The 26,595-nt window shown below is 38.0% G+C and overlaps 2 protein-coding genes across 2 annotated transcripts in view; one reads left to right on the top strand and one right to left on the bottom strand.

Annotated features, from left to right (window-relative positions):
• The window catches only part of LOC107553628 (CREB-binding protein-like), a 55,764-nt gene that overhangs the window by 15,450 nt on the left and 13,719 nt on the right, over nt 1-26,595 (bottom strand). The window contains exons 2-10 of the mRNA XM_016235915.1: nt 11,843-12,004; nt 9,844-10,087; nt 8,651-8,764; nt 7,181-7,411; nt 6,880-6,967; nt 6,351-6,488; nt 6,157-6,274; nt 5,869-6,037; nt 5,708-5,770 (exon numbers count right to left, since the gene is read on the bottom strand). Of these exons, the coding sequence (XP_016091401.1) occupies nt 5,708-5,770; nt 5,869-6,037; nt 6,157-6,274; nt 6,351-6,488; nt 6,880-6,967; nt 7,181-7,411; nt 8,651-8,764; nt 9,844-10,087; nt 11,843-12,004 (1,327 nt within the window). The remainder of the gene's footprint in view (nt 1-5,707; nt 5,771-5,868; nt 6,038-6,156; nt 6,275-6,350; nt 6,489-6,879; nt 6,968-7,180; nt 7,412-8,650; nt 8,765-9,843; nt 10,088-11,842; nt 12,005-26,595) is intronic.
• On the top strand, nt 1,856-2,582 carry LOC107553670 (quinone oxidoreductase-like). Its single transcript, XM_016235962.1, has 3 exons — nt 1,856-1,956; nt 2,034-2,129; nt 2,293-2,582. The coding sequence occupies exons 1-3, from the start codon at nt 1,876-1,878 to the stop codon at nt 2,452-2,454; spliced, it is 339 nt and encodes a 112-aa protein (XP_016091448.1). The 5' UTR covers nt 1,856-1,875; the 3' UTR covers nt 2,455-2,582.

Here is a 26,595-nt window from a genome sequence, read left to right as displayed (position 1 = left end):
GCCGTCCAAAGAATGCTTTTCCAGAAGTGGTCTGGCTTTTTTAGTTGTTTTTTGGCAGTCTAATCTGGCCTTGTTTGCGATTTATGGTGAATCCTCTGTATTTTCTCTCGTGAAGTCTTCTCTTGATTGTAGACTTTGACAGTGACACGCCTACTTCCTGGAAAGTGTTCTTCACTTGGCTGGATGTTGTGAAAGTGTTTTTCTTTACCATGGAGAGGATTCTCAGACCATCCACCACCGATGTGCTACGTGGACATCCAGGCCTTTTTATGTTGCTGAGTTGCTGTGTTCTTTTTTTCTCAGAATGTATTAAACTGATGATTTGGCCACTTCTAATGTTCCTGCTATCCCTCTGATGGATTTGTTTTGTTTTTGAAGCCTAACAATTGTCTTTTTCACTTGTATGGAGAGATCCTTTGACCATATGATGTGGGTTCACAGCAACAGCTTCCAAATGCAAATGGCACACTTAGAATCAACTCCAGACCTTTTACCTGCTTGATTGATGTAGAAATAACGAAAGAATAGCCCATGCCTGTCCATGAAACAGCTTTTGAGTCAATTGTCTAATTACTTATGGTCCCTTGAAAAAGGGGTGTGGTAAATATTAAAGAGCTGTAATTCCTTAACCTTTCCTCCAATTTTGATGAGAATACCCTCAAATTAAACCTCGGAGTGTGCACTTTAAGGCCACATTCATTATATAATTGTAACTTGAATATTTTTGGTCAGCAGTTAAAATAACAAAAAATTTGCCTGTGTCCAAATATAAATGGACCTAACTGTATTATCCTATTTATTATTTGATTAATAAATTGGCGCGGGTGGTGAAAGATAAACACTGACATTCTAAATTCGGATGGCAATAAAATTACTGATTACCCCTTATAAATGGTGAAAATAGCTTGCGTCCCCATGAGAAACAATTACTGTCCGAATAGGGCTTTAGTTCATTAAGATGAGATTCAATGTAGTACTTAAAGCAGCTGGTGGACACACCACTGCTACATACTGACTGATACTTTGATATTGACCCCTGCTCTGTTCAGGGACTCATTCCATTTCTGTTAAACAAATGTCTGTAAAAATTGTTATGTCTTTGTTGTTGAATCTTTTTATGTCCATACAAATATTACATGTTAAGAAATTTGATGGGGGAAAAAAGCTTACTTCTTATCAATGCTGAAAACATTATTTACATTATTATTTAATAATTTTGAGGAAATTGTGATAAATTTTTCATGATTCTTTGATGAATAGGAGGACGTTCAAAAGAGCATTTATTTCAAATAGAAATATATCAAACATTATACATGTCTTTACTTTCACTTTTGATCTATTTAGTGCATCCTTGCTGAGTAAATGTATTAGGGCTGTGCAATTAATCGCATGTGCATAACGTCAGTAAAGCCGGTTCTGTGATTGGTAGTAAATTGCCATCTCCTGCTTTTAGATGGAGCGGCATTTAATACACAGAGCCGTAGTTCACTGACAAGCTAGGCAATATCGCGTTATGAACGCGATATTGCCTAATTGTCAGTGAACTACGGCTCTGTGAAGTAAATGCTGCTCCATCTGAAAGCAGATGATGGAGATTTATTACTAATCACAGAACCGGCTTTACTGATGAGATGCACATGACAATCGCATGTGATTAATTAAAATGTATATGTAAAAACTATCTGACCCCTTTTCTGAAAAATTTTCTGAAATTTTTGAATGGTAGTCTAAGTCACACATTACACAGTCTAGTCTGACTTTATCATGGATATACTTTATATACCAATAGTTTGTGATTATAAAAATAAAGGGGGCAATTTTTCAGCAATTTTTTTATTTTTCTCCTGTGTTTAGAATGCTACCAGTGGACAAGGCATGAATGTGATCATTGAGATGTTGTCCAACGTCAACCTCAGTAATGATCTTCAGTTGCTTGACTTTGGTGGCAGAGTTATTGTAAGTACCCCGTGTTTGTTTAGCAAGTGTTTTGAACATTTTTGTTTTTGTTTTCATCATATTGTTCTTCCTTTCAGATTGTTGGCTCTAGAGGCCCTATTGAAATCTACCCCAGAGACACCATGATGAAAGAAACCAGCATCATTGGTGTGGCTTTATACAATACAACTAATGTACGGTGGGCTTCCTGACATTACATATTTAAAATTTTCTTGCTTTCTAGAATTTATGCTTGGCATATAATGCATTTATTCATCATCACCTATGACAAATCTTATTTTGCAAAGGATTCATGGTAAGATACAGACAGGTTTTCTTTATCTGTGTCTTTCACAGAAGGAAACATCCGAGTGTGCCGCAGCTCTTTTTGCAGGAATGGAAACAGGCTGGTTGAAACCTGTCATTGGTCCTGAATATACACTTGATAAAGCATCCCAGGCTCATGAAGACATCATCAACAGCCCTGGAGCCAGTGGAAAGATGATTTTGATCATCTGAAATTATGCAGGAAGTAAAAAATCCAATCCAATGCAACATAAATAAACTGTCATTGCATTAAAGGGAGTGTCTTATTTTGTGTTCACAGAAGAAAGAAACTCATACAGGTTTGGAACAAAAATTTAAATTCTGCCATCATTTAGTCAGCCTCATATTGTTCCAACCCTATATGAATTTCTTTCTTTGCTGAACACAAATTAGCATAGTTTGAAGAATGTGGGTAACCAAACAGTTGATGGTAGCCAAGAATGGGGAAAACATACTATGGAAGTCAATGGCTACCATCAACTGTTTTTTGCTACATTCATGATACATGATATTTTCGTGTATGAATCGCATATATGAAACAGACCATAGAGACCTGTTTTGTGGAAATTAAATTAAATAAACAGATAATTAAATCTTCAAGTCAAGTCACCTTTATTTAAATAGCACTATATGCAATATCAATACAGCTTTAAAGGGATAAACAGGAAAATGATGGTTAAATGATGGTTCAGAGATCAATTCTGCTGTAAAGCAGCCCTGAAAAAACAATAGTGTCAGTTCAGTGGTGATTCAGTTCCATTCAATTACTGTGTAAAAATCATAGATTAGTAGTTCAATTCAGCTGTAAAGCAGCTCTGGAGAAAACAATGTTGTCATCCATCTCAGTTCAGTTCTCTTCCAATAATGTCTGTACAGTTGATTAAATAATATTACTCAATGTTATGTGTCCCCAACTAAGCAAGCCAGAGGCAACAGTGGCAAGGAACCCAAACTCCATCAGTAACAGAAATTGATTTTTTTTTTAAACTCAGGCTTAGCTGGCAGGCCAGTTCTCTTCTGGCCAGGTGAACCTGGTGTGGTTTCATTACAGGCTGCATCACAAGTCAGATTGTGGATTGATATCATTCAGAATATTCATCAAATTCCTACTGCTTGGATATTGGGATACTTCACATGGTGAAGGAATCGAAGCTGGCCACAGGGACTGTGTAGATGACTTGTCAGGTTCTTGTGGTCTTTACTGAGGATCTGTGCTGATAGCTATTGTGGCATTGAGGTCTTTACAGGGGATTTGTCTCTATGGGCTCGTCTAGGTGTCATGATCTCCACTGACATTCAGGGCTGTTGTGAGCTGTCGTCATAAGGTGCAGGTCTACCATCTGATCTGAATGCAGACTGGATAAGGTAACCCAATAAGAATGAATCAGAGCGACTAATATAAGCATACATTTGGTCTTATGCGAAGTGTTCCCGGTTCTGGTTGACCTAATTTATGCACGCTAAAGCTGAATGCAAGCTAAATGTGATTATGTGTTATGTGTATGCTAGTTTAAAGAGATGGGTTTTTAATCTATATTTAAACTGAGAGAGTGTGTCTGCCTCCCAAACATATTCTAGGTATTATCAACTGACCAGAATCTGAGACCATAATATACGCGAGGGGCTATAAAGCGATAAGAGCTTGCTCAAGTACTGGGGAGCTACACGATTTACAGCTTTTTAAAGCTGCAGTCTGTTTGAAAACCTGGAATTGCAGTTACTTGCGGAATTATCTAGCTTGTGTGGGTTGTACTCTGGCACGGCTCCAGCGCGGATGAATCTAATGTTTTGAGGAGTATGTGTAGCAGTCAGTCACCGCACCGGTGTGAATCCTATACTTAGTAATCACAGATTCTAGCCTACGTCTTGGAATATATGACCCAAATAAGAATTTTCACTGGATATTGCCATCTAAACAAGTAACAAGTTTGCCACGTTTGTTCTGACCAACTGAGGAAAAAAGCATTACAATAAATCGTGCTACCAATGGTGATTTAATCAAACGATCGATTAGCTCAAATCACATCGAACCGTGCAAATTATAATTATTGTTATACTTTATTCTCAGATTATTAATGTTAAAAACATCAGCATTGCGTGACTGAGTATAGTGTGTAGATTTCAATTTCTGTACAGTCTAATCTCTAATTGTCATACAATTCGAATTTCATACCAAGATATTCTTTTAACCCAAAAAGCAAACTATACTCCCTTCAAACTGGTTGTCTTTAAAATATAAATCTTGTGTAATCCCAGGCTATCTCTAATCAGAAGAACATTTAAAACTGGAATATAATTTAATTTCATTCACATGCGTTTCATATAATCCTTTCTGGATTACAATCCGCCATCAAAATGATTTTTTGACATTTAATTATTCTAGCTGCTGTGAGAAAAGACTAACGATCTGCCACCTGCAGCATCCTCATATGCGATAGCCTAGTAGCCGGGACAACTTCTTTATGTCTACAGAAGTGGCGTAATGACGCAGCAGCATGCTCGAAAACCTACCCGTACCACTCAAATTTAAAAACATTATTATAAGCTAACCCTTGTCAATCGGGCTAAAGTAAGGCTGGTTATGTACTTGCTCAAATATCGATTTTGGATCATTTTTAATCAAAAAAAGTTACGGACTGCAGCTTTAAATAATGTGCAGGCTAATCCATGCTTTACAATGAGAGTGGATGGTAGCCCAAAACTTGAAGTCCAAAAAATTGCACCCATCTATTATAAAATAAGTCCACACGACTCCGGGGCGTTAATAAAGGCCTTTTGAAGTGAAGCGATGCATGTGTGTAAGAAAAATATCCATATTTACAGCTTTATAAACCGTAATCTCTAGCTTCCGCTAACTGTCGTACGCGCGTTCACGAGAGAGTGGAGTCTAGCGGATGACATAGCATGTAGGCAAACGCGGTGACTAATGCGGAAGCGAAGAGGAGAGAGCAAAACATAACACCGGTCACCAATTAGTAGTACAAAACGAGGATTTGTAAAGAAAAATGTCAGAGGATGCTTTGCTGTAAACAAAACAGTTCTCATGAGACTAGCATATTTTCACCGGAGTTTACGCTACGCTTTAATGTGTTTTTTCATCATGTTCTATATATTTGTAAAAAATTATGAAAATGGTTATTGACATTGTTATAGTGTCCAATTTCAAGCAGGAAAAACATCACAAATAATTTTTTCCTCTTTGATATCATATTGCATACCATACAGGGTTAATATATATAGGCCTTTGTTAAAATAGAAAACAGATATTTTAAATTATAATAATATTTCACAATATAACTGTTTTACTGTGTTTCTGATCAAATAAATTCAGCCTTGGTGAAACATCTTTCAAAAACAATATTAAAATAAATGTAAAAAAAAAATCACACCGACTTTAAACTTTTGAACGGTACTATATGAGTGTATGCAGAATGAAAAACCATACCTTGAGGGACCTGCATCCGGGCCATCAACTGATTTGGCACACTGGACATAGGAACAGGTCCATCTGAGGAAATAAGGCATATTTTGAGCAGCGAATCAAGAAAGCAGCCAGGGAAATACAACATCCAGAAGATCAGAGCATTAAAAAACAAAACCACTAACTTGGAGACCGGATGGCTTGTCCAGGTCCCATAGCGTTGGGCTGGGGAAGGCCAGGCTGCTGAGGACCCTGACCGACCATTTGGGGTTTCGACAGCCTGGACTTTCTCTTCTCCTCCAGCTCCTTCTGGATCTTATAGATCTTCTCAGCCAGAAAGTGGTAATACTCATCCTGATATTAACACAAGATATTAAGGGATATAAAAAAAAAAGGGCCTTCTTACAGTAAAAAAAATAATAAAAAGCCTGAAGGAAGGTTAAAACGTAGCATGAAAGGTTCAGGTGCTTTACCCTGCTGTTGGCAGACTCATACATGTCCCCTTCCACCTTACGCGCATAAGCTACCAAGTTCTCCATGCGTCTGTCCTTCAGTGCTGCAGGGTCTGGGGTCGGGAATATGGCTTGAACTCTGTTGGGAATACAGTGTTAAGAGAATTGCCCTTGACAAATCGTGATTATGAAATATGACGACTTCTCCAACTCACAGCTTGTGCACTAGGTGGTTCCTCAAATCCTGAGTGACGTGCTCGTGCCAGGGCTTCTTCATGCCAGGCATTGACAGCGGCGCAGCTGTGGGCAGGTTCCCCGTGATGCCCATGTTCGACCCGTCTAGCATCATCTGACTGTGGGAGCAGGATTACGACAATAGTTTTCAAATGTCACATGGCAAAACTCTCTTTTTTAAAAACTTGCATTCAACAAGTCAAAATGAAGAACGAACTGGTATGACGTATTTTGCACAAAATCAGTCCAAAAAAAACCAAAGTTTGTTTCAGTAGTTTTTGAACAAAGCAGTTTTTTGAAAAAATAACCTGCCATTTTAAAACAATTTTTCAAATAATTTTCCCTTTTATCATCTCAGATTTGACATTCAACCACTTACAGCTACAGAATTGCACATTCCACAATGACATTGTTTGCTCTCTTACATTGCTGTACTCTGCAGATGAACATTTCCCGCTCTGCAGTGTGTGTGAGAGGTTAAAGGTGAGGGGTGAAGGTGAAGAGACTCACTTGCTGAGGGATGAGGGGAGAGAGGAATCAGTGTGAAGGTTCGTCTGATCGGCCATACCGTTACCACCGATGTTCATCTGGTTAGTGCCTGAAGATGTTGTGGGAAACCAGACAGGGGTTATGCACAGATACGCAATATGAGGAGCAGCATGACATTTCAGTGCATACTGACAGCAGATGCAAGAATGACAGCAGCTTTCAAGGTTAATAATGAACATGGAACATTGAATTGTTTGCAGTAAATATTCCACTCTTCCTCAAAAAACACTTTCTAGCTTTCCTTGCAAATTGAAGGTGATACCTAATGCAGGCATGGAACGCATCTGCTGCTGGGTCTGCGTGGGCTGCTGTCCTGTGCCCTGCGTCTGCGCAGCCGGCTGGTTCCCGTACGGGAGGCCCAGTGCTGCGTACGCCCTCTGCATAGAGCTGGGGTCTATGTGTGTGCCGCTGCTGATGGTGGGCGCAGTGGGTTGACTCGTGCCCACGGGGCCCAGCGGAGCCTGCATGCCAGTGTTAGGGGAGCTCAGCATAGCTGCAAATAGCAGAAACAAATGTTTGTTGAATTAAATCAAACTACTTTTAGTCATATATTCAGAAGGTTTTTTTACATATAATTTACCCGATTTACATATTATTCCTAAAACAATGGTGAAAAAGTATTTTTTTCTGGCTGTTGGCAAAAAGAGATATCCAAAATACCCTCTGCTTTGACTAATTTATCAACTAAATGAAAGAATGTTGAGCCTGACTTTATGCAATGTTCAGATTTCTGTTCTATAAGTGTATGGAAAATGTGTGCATAAATATTAGATAATGTATCATTTGCATATTTAAACTTAACATTTAAGAAAACTTGTAATACAAAAAAAATTGTAATGTAATAAATCAACTGGGGAAGTGTGGTGATATCTATTAGTTTATTTTTTAGTCATCTGGGCTGTCTTACCTTAAAACTAAATAAATACATTTCAAGAATTATTTCTATTAGGAATAACTGGAATCTTGCAGTAATTCCACTAGAACGGGAAACACAAGTGACTGAAGTGGAAAAGCCATTTTGCAAACACAGAGCTCTCTGAGCAGCGGCGGAGAGCAGAACTGCACGAGACACAGAGAACGTGCTTCTGTTGCCACTACAGGGGGATTTAAACAAGTCAGTGATCGACTGTCCAATCAGAGAGCGGGAGCTCTGTGTGTCCCACCCCTGTGAAAAACCAGGGGTGGAGCCCCTCCCCCGCGGTGTCAGATTACAGTCCCGCTGCCTGCTGGAATCCACTGCTGGTCTCATGCTTTCACATTCAGAGCGCAGCAGAGCTGCTCGCACGACCTACAGGTGGCAGCACTCTTCTGAACGGATCCCGTATCTCTCATGAGATGCAAACAAACCTGCATTCATTTAAATAATTATTTTTGCTTTTTTTTATACTTTCAAAATGGCCAAATGTGTGTATTAGGGCAGAAAGGATGATTTTCATAACTGTACCTTTTTTGCAATTACATTTAATTGCAAAAAATATTAATGGCCTTAAGAGACTAAATTATTTTATTTATGCAAAATATGTACAGTTAATTGTGAGATTCAGTCATTAACTGTACCAAGTAAATCACATGATAGTGTTGGTGCAACTTTTTTTAATGCAATGTTGCCATACAGTACTATTAAGTATAATCTTTATCCCTAAAATACGATCAAAATCCTGCTTGGAAAATAAACTCATACAGAGAATGTATCAGTGCAGGTGGTTTATTTTTAATTGAGAGTACGACTTACGCTGCTGGTTTCTCTTGTCGCTGGCGTTTTTCAGGGGCAGACAGACAGGGCAGTCGTGCCGAGTGCAGTTCTTCCAGTGCGAGATGATCTGTCTAGAGGAGGCGCAGTGAGCCACTGTAGAAACAGAGGGGAAATAAATCATTAAAAAAAACTTTGATATGCTGCAAGGAAAAATTACACTACTGAGCAATTATACACTTAAAAGAACCTGAAAAACCTGATGAATAAAAACCTGAACAAAACTGATGAATAATAATTGCCAAAACACATTCAGAAACTACAAGAAAACACGAATGGTGCCTTGCTGGAAAGATGTTGCTATATGGTTGCTGGGGAGGCTACAGGGTGCTTGGTTACTGGGGAAACTTGGTTACTGGAAAAATCTTTTTGGAATCAGAAAAATTTTCTCTGTTACTGGCCCAATTCAAAGGAACCCGACATTAAGTTTGTATTAACTGTTTTATCTACAAACAATCACGATTCAAAGTAAACAATTCACATTATATTTGACAACAAGACAACAGATATACAGAATTCGTGTCACACTGCACATTTCCAGTGTAGCGTGGTTGATTATAATGGAAGCAATGTAGCTTTGCAACAACTTGGTTGTTAAACATTTTTCCATCCCAGCTTCTGCTGGATATGTGTGAAATGGGTCCATATTGGGTGCCGAAAAATAGCTTATGATATAAAGGTCGCTAGACATGGTTCAGGTCCCTCCTGCAAAGTAAGCCAAGCATTCAAGAGCAATAAAAGCAGTCATGCTCATCTTAACAAGCACAACTAATAAATCAGACATAACACTCTTGATGAGCAAGAGTTTTCGACATTTGTTTTTTCACACCATAATAAAATACTCTGCCCAAATAATATCATGTTAAGGAATAAAAAGGCTTCCGACGTTCCAGACTCCTTCATACTTGGACAGTGAGACCACAAGAGCCACGAGTGACTTCCCAAGTTTACATGAAGCCTGAGTGACCGGCTAGACAGTTTAACAACACTGAGATGTACAGTCATCACCAAACTATGGTTGTGGACAAAGAGAGATGGAAGGAATACACAAGCACTTTCAGATCGACTCAGAAATTTCACATGACAGACCATGATTTCTATAAAATTCAGAGCTTGGGGTAAAGTGCTGGAGTCTAGTTATATATTAACATAACTGGTCTCATTTCGTCTCTCACCTTGGCATGATTTCCCCGCCTGGCAGTGGGTCATGTGGTTGAGGACGTTCTTCATGGTGCGGCAGTGGGGCAGGGCGCAGGGGCGCACCTCGCCATTGGCCTGCTCTCGCCGCTGGCACTTGTGGGCATGAAGCAGCAGGACCAGCTGCTGCTGGATCAGTTTGCGCTTCTCTGGATCGGCCGTGGGGCCCGCTGACACCCCCTGTCCCGGGACCATGCCCACCGAGGGCACCTGCTGCTGCAGCTGGAGGGAAGAGTTTTGATTAGATAGAAGCTCCATTTCAGTTGTTATTATATAAAGAAACAAATCTTTCTAAATATTCTCAGTTGGATAGAATAAAGCCTCAAGCCATGAGAGGCTGTGAAGTTGTGATTTTATTCGCTGAGGTGTTACGCGTCTCTTTTACGCCTTAATCAAAACAATGTGTTCTGTCCTCTTGGCTTCAACAACAGAATTGTTGTAACATTTCTTATTTGTAAATTGTACAGCTACAACTCAGTGATATTTTGAAATATTTAAATTTAAAATTCCTGTTTTTTTATTTGAATATATTTTTGAACGTAATTCATTCCTGTGATGCAAAGCTGAACTTCCAGCATCATTACTTTAGTCTTCAGTGTCACATGATCCTTCAGAAATCAATTCATGTATTTATGCACCCTTTAATTAATGTATTAAAAAGACATGTACTGACCCAAACTATTCAGTAAAAAAAAAAAGGAGCTCTGTTGAAAAGCAAACGCAAAAGCAAAAGCAAAAGCAAATTAAAATAAATAGACTTTGTTGACCTAATTACACAATGCTGGAGCAGTTGAGGTTAATTTTCAGATTTGACTGTTCAAACAACAATTTTAGACTTCATTCAGCCAGTTTATCCACTCTTTGCATCGTATTCTGTCACGTGTAAACATGCACTTCAATTAGCTCTTCAAATGAATAAATAGCTGCTGAATAGAAGTTTGACGCAGAGACAAAAGTGTTCTGTTCTGGAACCAGAGCCAGCTGTGGAGGGTTACTCACCAGATTCGGCACGCTGGAAGCACCCTTCAGTGTGGGCTGGAGGCTGTTGGGAAGAGCTGTCTTGTTCTGGATCTGAGCGTTTAATCCAGCGCTGGACATCTGCGCGACTGAACCCTGTGAATACTGCTGCCCGAACGGGCCGTTAGCGGTTGCAAGACCCATCTATGGAAGAAAAAAAAAAGACCATCAGCATCTGTGAGCCTCACTAGTTCTCAAGCACTTCACATAATGTTCATGAAACAGCAGCTGAAAACGGCTCCCAGTGTAGTATTTCAATTTAAATTCATCGAGAGCAGTCAAGACATTACACAGGCACGAGGTCCTGCTCTCTGCCAGTGTAGCGTAGACGCTGTCGAGCCAAACATTCATAGGTCAAAGAGTGTACTAAAAGATACTGTCATCAGCTGCTCAGTGGCATCCGCCCGCTCACGTACGAGTGGTGAAGACGAACTTGCCTTTAGAAGAGACACAGTTTAGAGATTATCTCTTATTCTCACCCAGGCTGGATTTATTTGATCAACAAGTAAACAGTAATATTGTGAAATAACAATTGAAAACAACTGTTTTCTATTTGAATATATTTAAAAATGTAATTCGTTCCTGTAAAGGCAAAGCAAAATTTTCTCATGAAACATTTCTCATTATTAATTATTTGTTGAATAGAAAGTTCAAAGGAACAGTTTTTATTTGAAAAATACATTTTTGTAACATCATAAATGTGTCACTTTTGATCAATTTAATTCACACTTGCTGAATAAAAGTTTGTTTCTATCAAAAAAAAAGTTACTGACCCCAAACTTTTGAACGGTAGCATAATAGTTTGCATCAGCAGTTTAGGGCTGCCACTAACGACTAGTTTTATTTCGATTAATCTATTGATTAATTTCCCACAAAAAAAAAAAAATCAACTATTTTACTTAAGAATATTTTATTAAACTATTGTTCTGGAACCAGAGCCAGCTGTGGAGGGTTACTCACCAGATTCGGCACGCTGGAAGCACCCTTCAGTGTGGGCTGGAGGCTGTTGGGAAGAGCTGTCTTGTTCTGGATCTGAGCGTTTAATCCAGCGCTGGACATCTGCGCGACTGAACCCTGTGAATACTGCTGCCCGAACGGGCCGTTAGCGGTTGCAAGACCCATCTATGGAAGAAAAAAAAAAGACCATCAGCATCTGTGAGCCTCACTAGTTCTCAAGCACTTCACATAATGTTCATGAAACAGCAGCTGAAAACGGCTCCCAGTGTAGTATTTCAATTTAAATTCATCGAGAGCAGTCAAGACATTACACAGGCACGAGGTCCTGCTCTCTGCCAGTGTAGCGTAGACGCTGTCGAGCCAAACATTCATAGGTCAAAGAGTGTACTAAAAGATACTGTCATCAGCTGCTCAGTGGCATCCGCCCGCTCACGTACGAGTGGTGAAGACGAACTTGCCTTTAGAAGAGACACAGTTTAGAGATTATCTCTTATTCTCACCCAGGCTGGATTTATTTGATCAACAAGTAAACAGTAATATTTTGAAATAACAATTGAAAACAACTGTTTTCTATTTGAATATATTTAAAAATGTAATTCGTTCCTGTAAAGGCAAAGCAAAATTTTCTCATGAAACATTTCTCATTATTAATTATTTGTTGAATAGAAAGTTCAAAGGAACAGTTTTTATTTGAAAAATACATTTTTGTAACATCATAAATGTGTCACTTTTGATCAATTTAATTCACACTTGCTGAATAAAAGTTTTAGTTTCTATCAAAAAAAAGTTACTGACCCCAAACTTTTGAACAGTAGCATAATAGTTTGCATCAGCAGTTTAGGGCTGCCACTAACGACTAGTTTTATTTCGATTAATCTAAACGATTAATTTCCCACACAAAAAAAAAATCAACTATTTTACTTAAGAATATTTTATTAAACTATATTTCATTAAACCAAACGAAATCCAAAAGTAAAAAAGTAAAGTGCAACAAAGTGCAAGAAGCAAGTGTCCATCTCATAGTCCAAATCACTGAAATCAAAGTTCAGTATTATAGTGTAAGAATGACAACATATCCACGTGTTCTAGTCTACTAATAATACAATTATAATCAAAAAACACTTTTAAAAAAATACTAAAGGAGTATTTACCAGAATTTATTTAGGAGAAAAATGTAAATGTGCAGTATTTAAAAAAAATAATAATAATAAACTTGAAAAAAATAAAAAAATAAAATCAATTAATTGGAGATGCTTTTGATTATTGAAGTTTAATGGAACCATTAAAATGGAATCCAGAAAATAATGGAAAACAGAAGTTGGTAAAGATAAAACTGTAAAACTCAATTAATTAGACAGGCTTTTTGATTAATACAACTTTATTTAACCATTAAATTGGAGTATAGAAAAATGAAAATGGAAAAAAAAAAAAAAAAACTGAATTTGGAAATAAAACGGATTTCATAGTGCCCTATAATTATAATTAATTTTTTTGTGGTAATAAAAATGTAAGTGAACAATAGCCTTTAAAATTACTTAAAATACACATATAATAACAATGAGGCAATAATAATAAGTTCAAATAAAGTATCAAAAGCAAGAAAACAAAACTGTTAAACTACATAATGTATTATAAACAATAGAGCTAATGTACATTACGCATTACCTGCAGGGGGCGCCAACGGCCTGATGATTCTTTTTACACATTGCTGCCCGATCTAATCCTTGTTTAACATTGACCAAGCACCATTTCATTCAAATGTCCACTTAATCTTTCATATTTGGCCATTTCTTTAGGACAGAAATGCTACAGCCACTGTAATTGAAATAATATGTGGACATCAAAACGTGTAAACTCAGAGCGAGGGTTTGTGCTTTTATTTTGAAATCGCGATGTATTCTCCTGTGTTTGCATAGATTTATAAATGATTTACCTTACAAATCTGATGAAATGGCGCATGTTGCGTTCCCAGATGAACGTTATAATAAACCCAGAGATGGGAGTTTGAGACGCTCCACACATGTAAATGATAACAGTTGTGTGACATGTACTTAACCTACGCGCATGTAAATAAAGCGCATATACTGTATTAGAACTGCATCGCATATAATTATTTAATTAAATCGTAGCGTTTATGAATCCACAATTATGCTTAATTATAATTTTAAATGGGTTTAATATATCATGCAGCCTTGGAAAACAAAAAATGTGTTTTATACATTCTCGCCCGTGAAATGCACCACTTCCGGTATTTTGCCAGTTAGTCGACGCGAGCAAAATGAAGTAGAGGATTTAAAAAATAAAAAAAACGACGGATCGCGACAGCCATTTTTTTAATGCTAAAATATATTTTCTCCAATACCCATTTAATGCTCAAGTAGGGCTGGGTATGGAGTTCAATACTTTTTAGGCACCAACCAAATTGCCTCGATACCATCGAGTTTCGAAAAATGTCCTGTTGTTCGGTACCAAATTTCGATACCTAAGTGGTTAATCTCATCAACGTCAGTGAGCCAATAAGCACGCAGCATGGTTGATGTGCCTAAATCAAGTGCTGGTGATTGGCTCTGGTGAGGCATCCAGGAAAAACACTAGTTTACGCCGGTTACGCCACGAGACGTGGCTCACACGTGAAGCTGTAGTATGACGCAAGGCTACATTTACACTAGTGCGTTTTCATTTTAAAATGTCCATACTTGTATTTCCACTGCATCTCAGCAAATATCTCTGTCCACACGACACGACCGAAAACACGTGACCATTCATGCACACTGTAGCATCATAAGACATTTTATAGGATTTATATAACGCTTTTACTCAAAACTCACTTTAAACCACCATCGAATGTTTGTAATAACTTCCGATTGCGATCTATGTGTGTTTTGGCCATATAATTTCGCTGAAACATGCTATTTGTAGCCTTTTATATCAAGCTAATCGCTACACCTGCTTAGCATTTCAGATTTGTAAGATGTATACTACACATTTACTCAAAACTCACTTCAAACCACTATCGAGTGCTTGTAATAACTTCCGATTGCGATCTAATGTGTGTTTTGGCCATATAATTTCGCTGAAACATGCTATTTGCAGCCTTTTATATCAAGCTAATCGCTACACCTGCTTAGCATTTCTCATGCAAACACTCATATGCAGACTCTCATGAAAATCACATACCAATCATATACTGTCACAATTGTGTGTTTATTAGCTTCATGTTTCATCCATGGAAATATTTTCCTGGGTTTCTCATGTACAGAACTGAATGCGGAAGTGAAATGGACGTTCATCATAGGAGACAGGGTGGGTTATAAATGCGTAATATGATTGACATGAGCAGCCAATGAGCTTCCTCTGAGTCAGAACAGCGATCACAGAAGAGAGAACACAAGCAGACAGCACTGGAAGCAGCTAACGCTCATCAGTAAATCAGTGGAAAATTAATAGAAATGACGATTGTCTAATAGGGATGGGAAGATTCCTCGATTCGCTCAGTGCATTGGTGAAACATGCTATTTGCAGCCTTTTATATCAAGCTAATCGCTACACCTGCTTAGCATTTCTCATGCAAACACTCATATGCAGACTCTCATGAAAATCACATACCAATCATATACTGTCACAATTGTGTGTTTATTAGCTTCATGTTTCATCCATGGAAATATTTTCCTGGGTTTCTCATGTACAGAACTGAATGCGGAAGTGAAATGGACGTTCATCATAGGAGACAGGGTGGGTTATAAATGCGTAATATGATTGACATGAGCAGCCAATGAGCTTCCTCTGAGTCAGAACAGCGATCACAGAAGAGAGAACACAAGCAGACAGCACTGGAAGCAGCTAACGCTCATCAGTAAATCAGTGAAAAATTAATAGAAATGACGATTGTCTAATAGGGATGGGAAGATTCCTCGATTCGCTCAGTGCATCGGTAAAAAAAAGTTAACGATGCAATGCATCGGTTTAAAAAGTGTGCATCGGCTACAAGTCGGCATTTATATCGGCAATGCATCGTTTCGAACATATTTGCATTGGTAAAAAACGATTTATATATAAATTACTAGTGGATGTGCTATACTTTTATTATTTAGAAAGTGACCAATAATCTGTGACCAATATTTTATATGTAGATTGATTTCTCCTCTCTAAACTGTTTCTCAAGCGCGCCGTCTCATCACCACTGCTGCTGCGTGAATATGACACATCACAACACTACGGAGACGGTAGACCCGAGGAAAAACCGGGATTAAAGTCCAAAACCTGACTTGAAATAACCTAACAAATCAATCGGGGCTAAAGCGGTTCCATTAACAAATTAAATTCACGCAATCTCACTAATTTGTGCACGTTTATTCTTAAGCAGACCTTAATGTCAATCATGGATCAAATCGATCCACCATGACAAACAGCGAATATATCTGTGCTGTTCAATGCATTTGAGACGTTGTGTTTTCCTCGGTGCATAACTGACATGTCACAGGTATATTTTTCATCTGTAAATGTTAGAAAGTCATGCAAACATATCCATTTTGCTGTCAGGAGTGGGCGAGGCATGTGAGAGCATTGAGCGCAGCTGCGTGCATGCACACTAAACAGAAGGAGCGCAATCGAATAGGAGCGCAATAACTCTGAGTAAAATATACATTTTGCTAAAAAAATTTTAGTTTTGGACATTAAATGTGCCTTTTGTAGAATTTTAAACCTACATATAAAGTGTATTTTTATGATAGCAGTAACTGTAAGTGGACTACTGTAATAGGTAGCCTAAATCAAATGTAAGCTAGTAGGCTACAGTATTCATTACTAAGCTCAATTTAGTTAATGTGTGTTTCTTATAGTAGTTAAAATGTAGTCATTTTCTTTATTATTTATTTTACATTTTAATTCAGTGATTTTAACTTTTAATTTAGTTATTTTAATGCTTTAAAGAGCCATTTTAGATTGTAATGTTCAATTGTGCAAGTCAAATAGCCTAATAGTATGTGAGACAGTGGTAATATCATTGTGTTCCTGGCTTATTTAGTTAACTTGTTTTAAGAAACAGGCCTCGAGGCATTAAAAGTGATATTTTCTCCATTGCATCGAATTGCATTGTGTTGAAATCGGATTGCACTGCATTGTAATAGGGGTGAATCGTATCGCATCGGTAGCTGCATCATATGTATCTTTAAAGTATCGTAGGCTATGCATCGAGATGCGTATCGTATCGGCCGGAGTCATGAGATGCACATCCCTATTGTCTAAGCCAGTGATGGGCAAACTTGGCCCTTCCAGGCCACTTTCCTGCACAGATTTGATCCAACCCTGATAAAACTCACCTGCCTGTAGCTTTCTAATAGTCTTGAAGACAATGATTAGCTGGTTCAGGTGTGTTTGATTAGAGTTGGAGCTAAACTCTGAAGGAAAGTGACCTGGAAGGGCCAAGTTTGCCCACCCCTGGTCTAAGCCATGCGTTTTAAAACAAAAATGCACTAGTGTAAACGTAGCCTAAAAGATGTGGAAACTGAAAACTGATAACTTTATTAAAACTATTTGCACTGATTTATTTGTTGTTGTGCTTTTTTGTTTCTTTGTGCCGTGGCTCAGGAGTGGCTCAACGTGAATAAGTTGAAAAAATAAAACCAAAAAGTGTTTTGAGGTAATGTATAATATAATCTTGTTAAAACGGATTTCATAAAAAGAATCGTTCAGGAACCGGTATCAAAGTCAAAGTATCGGTATCGAACATTTTTGAATGATAAACGGCCCTATGCTCAAGTTACTCCAAAGGAATGTAAAAGTATAAAAATATCTCTGATGTCATCCACCAATAGAAATAAACAAAGGATTAACAATTGTGAATTTTTGTGGAGCATTTTAAAATAATTAGAAAAATTGTGTTGCATTTCATTTCATTTGTTTACTAATTAAATTAATATTTCACAATATGATAACATGCATTAATAAAAAAATGATGATTTTTCATTTCACAGATTTTAACCCATCATTTACTGCTACATAATTAAGTGCATGTAGATGAATAGCTGCATTAAACCAGAGTTACTTCGAGCACTTTTCAGTGATGCTTTCACAGCATGGTTCTGCAGCGGAGCACCAGATCAGAGCTCCTCCAGCGGCGTGTGTAAACCGGCCCATCCCCCACCATCACTAATGCGAGCCTGCAGCCATTAGCGCTGCACGCGCTGCTGCTGAACGTGCCACACTGAGGAACTCCCTGTCCTGAGCAATACACATCTCTGCTGCCTGTCGCTCTCCCGCTTTCACTCTAACACTACGTCCGTGATGCCATTAAAACAGCAAGCGATAAATCCTCTCTTCCACATGTAATTTTTCTAACTAGCTGCAACCAGAAACAGTTTAATTGGTAATTTGGCTTTTCATGTTTTGTTTAAATCCACAAAAAAATTTAAATCTCATTGGGCCAAAAAAGTCACTCCTGCAGATGCAACATTAAAAATGTACTATGTTCTGATTAGCTGTCATTTTGAATTTCATTTTAAATGAGAACAGAAATTATTTGACACCGGAAATAAATCCCTCAACACAAAGACAAAACACGATATGGTGAAAATATCGCAGATAATTTAGCTGGAAACTCAACTAGAATAAAAAAAAAAAAAAAGGTATAAATATTTAATAGACATGTGATGTCCATTTTTGTATTATCCAACTTCAATCAACACATAAAAATTAATTTTATCTTGCCATTTCAAATGAGGACACAAACCAAAAGATGTGATTGATGTGAAAAAAAACATCACATTTAACAATATTTGAATTAAAAACAAAAGACTAAAAACAGTCAAATTCGAAAGTAATAATATTAAAGGATGGATCTAGCCCACATAAAAAAAATGCAGTCACATTTACCACCATTATGTGAATTTTCACATAAGAATTGCCGTAAACGTGAATTTCTTGTGTGAGGGTCAAAGACTTTCACAGAGATTTCACAACGGGTTCAAGTTGTTCATGTGGATTTAGTGTGTTGACAAACACAAACTTGCTTGGTTTGAAACTAACTTTTGCGTGAGCTGTATGAGCTACTGACAATAGACAATGACCCTTTTGGCCCGTGAAAGTTTGCCAAAATTTTGCCAATGTCACAGCACCTGAAGTTGATGTAAAATAACTGATACATACACACTTATGAGTTGCAAAATCTATATTAAAATCAGGAAGTAATGTAATGTTACATACAAGTGAAGGAAATTATCGATAAGGAAGAAAAACGTAGGAGTTTGTTGTTTCATCGGAAAACAGTTATGACTATGGCTGTCACACGATTAATCGTGATTAATCACATCCGAAATAAAAGTTTGTGTTTACATAATATATGTGTGTACTGTGAATATTAATTATGTATATAAATACACAAACATGCATGTATATACATTTAAGGAAAACTTTATAATTATATTTGTGTGTGTGTCTATCAGAGTATGTGAGCGGGGTGGAGCGGCAACAATTTCCCCTCCGCGCTCCAAGCATTCAATAATCACTCCGCTCCGGGTTCACCATTTCCCGCTCCCGCTCCACTGATCAGAAACACCGCTACGCCCCGCGGCTAAATGATTTCACTATGCTTGAAAAATCAAAGTTCTGTTCAGAAATTATATTAAACAAAAAATAAATGCATAATACTAGAAGAATAGTTTTAACTTTTCCGGTTTTAAGCTGATAAATCACAGGACAGCGTTGACCAAATTTTCTTCATTCCTGAATGTATGCGCGCGATCTGTACGTTATGTGCGAGCTTGTGTGTTCTGTCCGTGTGCAGCAATGTAGCAGCACATTAGTTTCGAGCGGAGATTAACAAACTGTACAACTTACATGCTTTAACCTCCCGCACTCGTTCATCACCATTTTAACCTTCATATGTGATCCACATATCTGTCAAGCTATCTAATTATGTTTAATGTGTGATTTGGCATAATTTGTGCTCATGACGGAGCGGCGCGTTCTCGGAGCGAGTGAAAACCTCAACGCTCCAACTTACAAAAAATCCGCTCCTAGCTCCAGGCAAAATCACGCCGCTCCACTCCTCGCTCCCACACTCTGGGGTGTGTGTGTGCGCGCATATATGTATGTATGTATGTATGTATGTGTGTATATGGGTGTAACGGTTCTCTGTAAAAAAAAATCTAACGGTACCATCCTCCACCCACAGTTTGGCACACACTTGAACCACGGTTCAACTTCAATCTGACAACGCATCCGTAATATGGCTTGTTAAAAATAACACGCAAAACAGACAGAGTTCTGCTAATGTATGTTTCTGTCGATGGATATGAATTCTGGCTTCAAAAAACATGGACAAACCAGTCACTCTTCGTAAACGTTGATAGCACGCGTGCGCAGGCGAGACCTGAACAGCACACATTGCTATCTGTTAAACTAAACTCATTTAAGCCTTGCCAGTTTAAACATTCAAGAGCCAGAAGACGCGAATGAGAACTCGCACGCGCCGTGAAAAGATTTGTGTGTGTGCTCATCTGATGCAAACCCACGTCTCAGACAGCGCGCAAATATTGAGTTCTATTTCAAGACTTGTGCTTAAATGGACAAATTCACACAAAAATTGTCAACATGCCCGTCTTGGTGAGTATCCTAGCAGACTTGCGCTGTGTCCGAAATCGCATACTTCTCTACTATATAGTATGTGAAAAACTATATAGTTTACTATATAGTTTGTGAGTAGAGTAGTATGTCAGAATTCATAGCATTCAAAAAACAGTAGGCGAGAAGTACCCGGATGATCTACTACTTCCGGTGTGATTCTGAAGTGCGCATTCAATGAACACTTTACTATCCCATGAGTAGGGATGGGTACCGAGAACTGGTATTTTTTTGGACCGGTACGTAATTGGGTCAATACCGGACTACCGATAAGCTTCAGGACAAACGATACTGTTATCGATACTTGCGTTGTTTTATCACCGTATACTTCAATGTTAACGACGAATCAGAAGCTGCTGCTTCTCATTTTTCTTCACTGAATGATGTGGCCGACGTTTGTTTGTTACAATACAAAAATGAAATTTAAATTACCCTGCTTCTAAATAAAGCAGTTATTTTTATTTAGGTAAAAAACGGGCCAAAAAAAACGGGCTCGGGCTCGTAAAAGATCGGTACTCACTAACTTGGCCGATCTCACGAACCGATCGCAATTTGATGACGTCAACGCGTGACGACGTACATGATGCGTGGGGACATAAATGGTTTGGCGCCGCAGTCATGTCATCAGACTCTAAGCGGGTACAAGAATCAAGGGTGTTTGTATGTGGGTTGGTAGTTTAATCAGGAGATTGTAGATAGAGAGTCAATGGGTCCATTTGAGATATAGGTGGCGGTAATGCACTTATAAGTCTGCGTTTCGAGTAACAATGAAAAATTTGCTATTTGTCGTGTATGTTTTGCATGATATGATATGATGAATGGATGGTTCATTTTTAACGGCAGATTCAGTGACGTTAGAGCTGATCGGTGCCTCACTGCACACGTCTGCGGCGCATTACGGCTCCACAGGAACCGAAGCTGATCGCGGCCACTCTAAGGCTTGTGTTTATTTAGCTCTCCGCGCTGCTTGGCTAAAAATAGTCTTTTGTGAGGTGTCACAGCATGGAGGACGGAACAAAACCTTGTCGGAGTCGTAAGGGGTAACGGTAACATAATACGCTGATCGTGGACTGCTCTTAAATGAACATTTATTTATAAAACAACAATTTCTTTGGCCATATTAGCCTACTCAATAGCATTAACACAGGCTTTACTCCTTTAAAACTTTATCTGGAACGTCACCGTTTTGGTCACTGCAACTTCCCGATCAGGTGAACGAACACACACACACGAAATAATCTGCCTCATGAAACAATAAAAAAAAAAAAATGTAGTTAATATTTGCATCATTTACGATTTATTTTATCCACCCGCGACCCACCCGCAAATAATCAGAATGCATTATTTATTACCCGAACCGCGGATTATCCACAACGCTCGTGGATATAGGACAAGCAAAATAAGTTTGCTGCTTAAATCAGACGGACTTAATGAAAATGCAAATTAATTCTCTGCCAGCAGGAGGTTCTTCAAAGCGGGAGAAACAGAGGTTTCCCCAGTAACAACTGTACACAAAGCAGCGCTGAGCTCACAAACGCTGCTTTATCAGGCATATAACATGCAAGATGAAATGAAAATGACATCGAAAATTTTCTAAATCTAGTCTTTCTTCAGAAATATGGTGATATAAAAACACCCGCACTTCGTTTTGATTTTTAAATGTGCAGTACGTTCTCATGTTTATTCAACGAAGCCTTTTGGAAAATCGGTCAGTTTTGATATTGTGGCGAGCGCCACAAATAAATAAATGTATGGGAAACATCCCACAGCACAACCACCTGAGCCCAACTTCAGTCTACTCATCACCTGGCGCCATAGCCAGACCAATAAACACAGACCGGAAGTTAACTTCGAGCCAGGCGCGTGCGCCCGATGAAACAGTCTATATAAAGCTTGAAGCATCAGAATCGGCATCGGTATCGGCCGATCACCATGACAAGAAATCGGTATTCCGTATCGGCTGCAAAAATCCTGATCGGAGCATCCCTAGATGTAGTATGTCCGGATTTCATTCATACTAACCTCATTCATACCATTTAGAACATTCTTTTTTTAAAGGTCATGAAGTAAATTTAAATGTAGAACCTACTCGGTCTTAAAATGACAGCAGGCTATATAATATTTTTTTTTAATTAACCTGCTGTCAGTGTTTTTAATATTAATCAAACAACAAAAGACAAGGAAATCACTCACTGTTCTTGATTGATTAGCATTTGTAACTTTAATAAGGATTAATCTTCAGTTTATACAGTGAAATATGCAATGTTATTTTAATTGATTACTTTATTCAATTTCTATACCTAAAAACTGTTAGGCCTACCTAAAAAAAAAACTGAAAAGCACTGTTTATTTTATTTATATTTGCTCTATTGTATTTATTTGTGCTGCTGCTTGTATTTAGATTATTTGTTCTTATTTTCTTTATTTTTATTTGACAGTATAGCCCTTTTTTCCCTAAAATAGCACATCCCGAACCGTACCGAAACAGTGACTCTAAAACCATGATACAAACAGAGTAATTTGAACCGTTATTAAATGAACATTTATTTATAAAACAACAATTTCTTTGGCCATATTAGCCTACTCAATAGCATTAACACAGGCTTTACTCCTTTAAAACTTTATCTGGAACGTCACCGTTTTGGTCACTGCAACTTCCCGATCAGGTGAACGAACACACACACACGAAATAATCTGCCTCATGAAACAATAAAAAAAAAAAAATGTAGTTAATATTTGCATCATTTACGATTTATTTTATCCACCCGCGACCCACCCGCAAATAATCAGAATGCATTATTTATTACCCGAACCGCGGATTATCCACAACGCTCGTGGATATAGGACAAGCAAAATAAGTTTGCTGCTTAAATCAGACGGACTTAATGAAAATGCAAATTAATTCTCTGCCAGCAGGAGGTTCTTCAAAGCGGGAGAAACAGAGGTTTCCCCAGTAACAACTGTACACAAAGCAGCGCTGAGCTCACAAACGCTGCTTTATCAGGCATATAACATGCAAGATGAAATGAAAATGACATCGAAAATTTTCTAAATCTAGTCTTTCTTCAGAAATATGGTGATATAAAAACACCCGCACTTCGTTTTGATTTTTAAATGTGCAGTACGTTCTCATGTTTATTCAACGAAGCCTTTTGGAAAATCGGTCAGTTTTGATATTGTGGCGAGCGCCACAAATAAATAAATGTATGGGAAACATCCCACAGCACAACCACCTGAGCCCAACTTCAGTCTACTCATCACCTGGCGCCATAGCCAGACCAATAAACACAGACCGGAAGTTAACTTCGAGCCAGGCGCGTGCGCCCGATGAAACAGTCTATATAAAGCTTGAAGCATCAGAATCGGCATCGGTATCGGCCGATCACCATGACAAGAAATCGGTATTCCGTATCGGCTGCAAAAATCCTGATCGGAGCATCCCTAGATGTAGTATGTCCGGATTTCATTCATACTAACCTCATTCATACCATTTAGAACATTCTTTTTTTAAAGGTCATGAAGTAAATTTAAATGTAGAACCTACTCGGTCTTAAAATGACAGCAGGCTATATAATATTTTTTTTTAATTAACCTGCTGTCAGTGTTTTTAATATTAATCAAACAACAAAAGACAAGGAAATCACTCACTGTTCTTGATTGATTAGCATTTGTAACTTTAATAAGGATTAATCTTCAGTTTATACAGTGAAATATGCAATGTTATTTTAATTGATTACTTTATTCAATTTCTATACCTAAAAACTGTTAGGCCTACCTAAAAAAAAAACTGAAAAGCACTGTTTATTTTATTTATATTTGCTCTATTGTATTTATTTGTGCTGCTGCTTGTATTTAGATTATTTGTTCTTATTTTCTTTATTTTTATTTGACAGTATAGCCCTTTTTTCCCTAAAATAGCACATCCCGAACCGTACCGAAACAGTGACTCTAAAACCATGATACAAACAGAGTAATTTGAACCGTTACACCCCTATTATATATATATACATATATACATACACACACACACACACACACACACTAGGGCTGCACGATAAATCGCATGCGATATTTAACGCGCATCTTGTCAGAAAGCCGGTTCTGTAATCAGCGGTCCATCAGCGGTCTCCATCGCCTGCGGGCTTTCACATTGAGCAGCATTAACTACACAGAGCCGTTGTTCACTGATGAGCTGCACAAAACCACGTTCATATTCGCGCAATTTTTTGCGCAGCTCGTCAGTGAACAACGGCTCAGTGTAGTTAATGCTGCTCAATGTTAAAGCCCGCAGGTGATGGAGATTTACCGCTGATTACAGAACCGGCTTTACTGATAAGATGCACATTAAACATCGCATGTGATTTATCGTGCAGCCCTAACATATACATATAGAGTGCTCAACACTAAGGTTTGGGCCAGTGGTTACATTTTTTACTTGCCCTGACAACATTTTAAAATTCAGTCGTTGTTATCATTGCTTTTGACCCATGTTATATTGTATTCTAATAAACTTATATGACACCAGAATTTTTACAACGGCTCGGTGTAGTTAATGCTGCTCAATGTTAAAGCCCGCAGGTGATGGAGATTTACCGCTGATTACAGAACCGGCTTTACTGATAAGATGCACATTAAACATCGCATGCGATTTATCGTGCAGCCCTAACATATACATATAGAGTGCTCAACACTAAGGTTTGGGCCAGTGGTTACATTTTTTACTTGCCCTGACAACATTTTAAAATTCAGTCGTTGTTATCATTGCTTTTGACCCATGTTATATTGTATTCTAATAAACTTATATGACACCAGAATTTTTTGAATTTTAAGACACCAGTTCAATTTTACAATTCTTGATTCTAATTTTGATACCACAGCAAAAACTACTCGCCTAACAAATATGAAGTTCAAATATTATTAAAGAAGTTAACAGTCTGTAAATAAGAACAAATTACAAGCAATAGCACATAATAAATAAACAGAACAAAGGTACAAATTAAACAATGCTGTAGGTTCTTAGGTTTGTAGGTGTTCAAGAAATCATTAATACAATGTCAAATAAAATAGCACTTCACTGTATAAATTAAATATAGATTTATCATTGTATTTTTTTTTATTTACATTAACGACACCGACAGCAGCTGGTAAATTAGGGACGGTCATTTTAAGACACCATGAATGGATCCAATATCACCAGTTCAATTTTACAATTCTTGATTCTAATTTTGATACCACAGCAAAAACTACTCGCCTAACAAATATGAAGTTCAAATATTATTAAAGAAGTTAACAGTCTGTAAATAAGAACAAATTACAAGCAATAGCACATAATAAATAAACAGAACAAAGGTACAAATTAAACAATGCTGTAGGTTCTTAGGTTTGTAGGTGTTCAAGAAATCATTAATACAATGTCAAATAAAATAGCACTTCACTGTATAAATTAAATATAGATTTATCATTGTTACAGCTACAAAAGTTTTGTAATTTTTTTTATTTACATTAACGACACCAACAGCAGCTGGTAAATTAGGGACGGTCATTTTAAGACACCATGAATGGATCCAATATCCTGACTAGGGCTGGGTATCGAGTTCGATACCCAGACTTTTTAGGCACCGACCGAATTGCCTCGATACCATCAAGTATCGAAAAACATCTCGTCGTTCGGTACCAAATTTCGATACCTAAGGGGTTAATCTCATCAACGTCAGTGAGGCGCAGATCGATCACTGTTTGACATCCACGAGAGCGATGCGAAAACGTACGGAGCAGTCTGCTCGTGGTATCTTACTATAGCCTAACTGTACGTTCACACCGCCACCTATTAATACACCGAAAGGTCTGCACAGTCGGTCCACGACTGTGACACTCAGAGATGTGGCTCACACGTGAGTATTTAGTGTGAATGCGTCCCAGCCCCCGTAGCTGTAAGGCTACATTTACACTGGTGCGCTTTAGTTTTAAAATGAAAACGATCCTCGTCATACTGACGTTTCCACTGCATTTCAAGCCGGCTTTCCACTATCTCTGACAAATGACAGACCGAAAGTCATTCATTTCCAATGGAGAGTAGCGCGGGAGCTGTGTAGAGTTTCAATCATATGAAGATGTCCGTTCATACTACAAGACCGAAA

Source organism: Sinocyclocheilus grahami, unplaced genomic scaffold (genome assembly GCF_001515645.1).
Source record: "Sinocyclocheilus grahami isolate Dianchi unplaced genomic scaffold, SAMN03320097.WGS_v1.1 scaffold476.1, whole genome shotgun sequence".
NCBI classification, from domain to species: domain Eukaryota; kingdom Metazoa; phylum Chordata; class Actinopteri; order Cypriniformes; family Cyprinidae; genus Sinocyclocheilus; species Sinocyclocheilus grahami.
The sequence above is the reverse complement of the archived record's forward strand: the minus strand, read 5'-3'. Positions and strand labels throughout refer to the sequence as shown.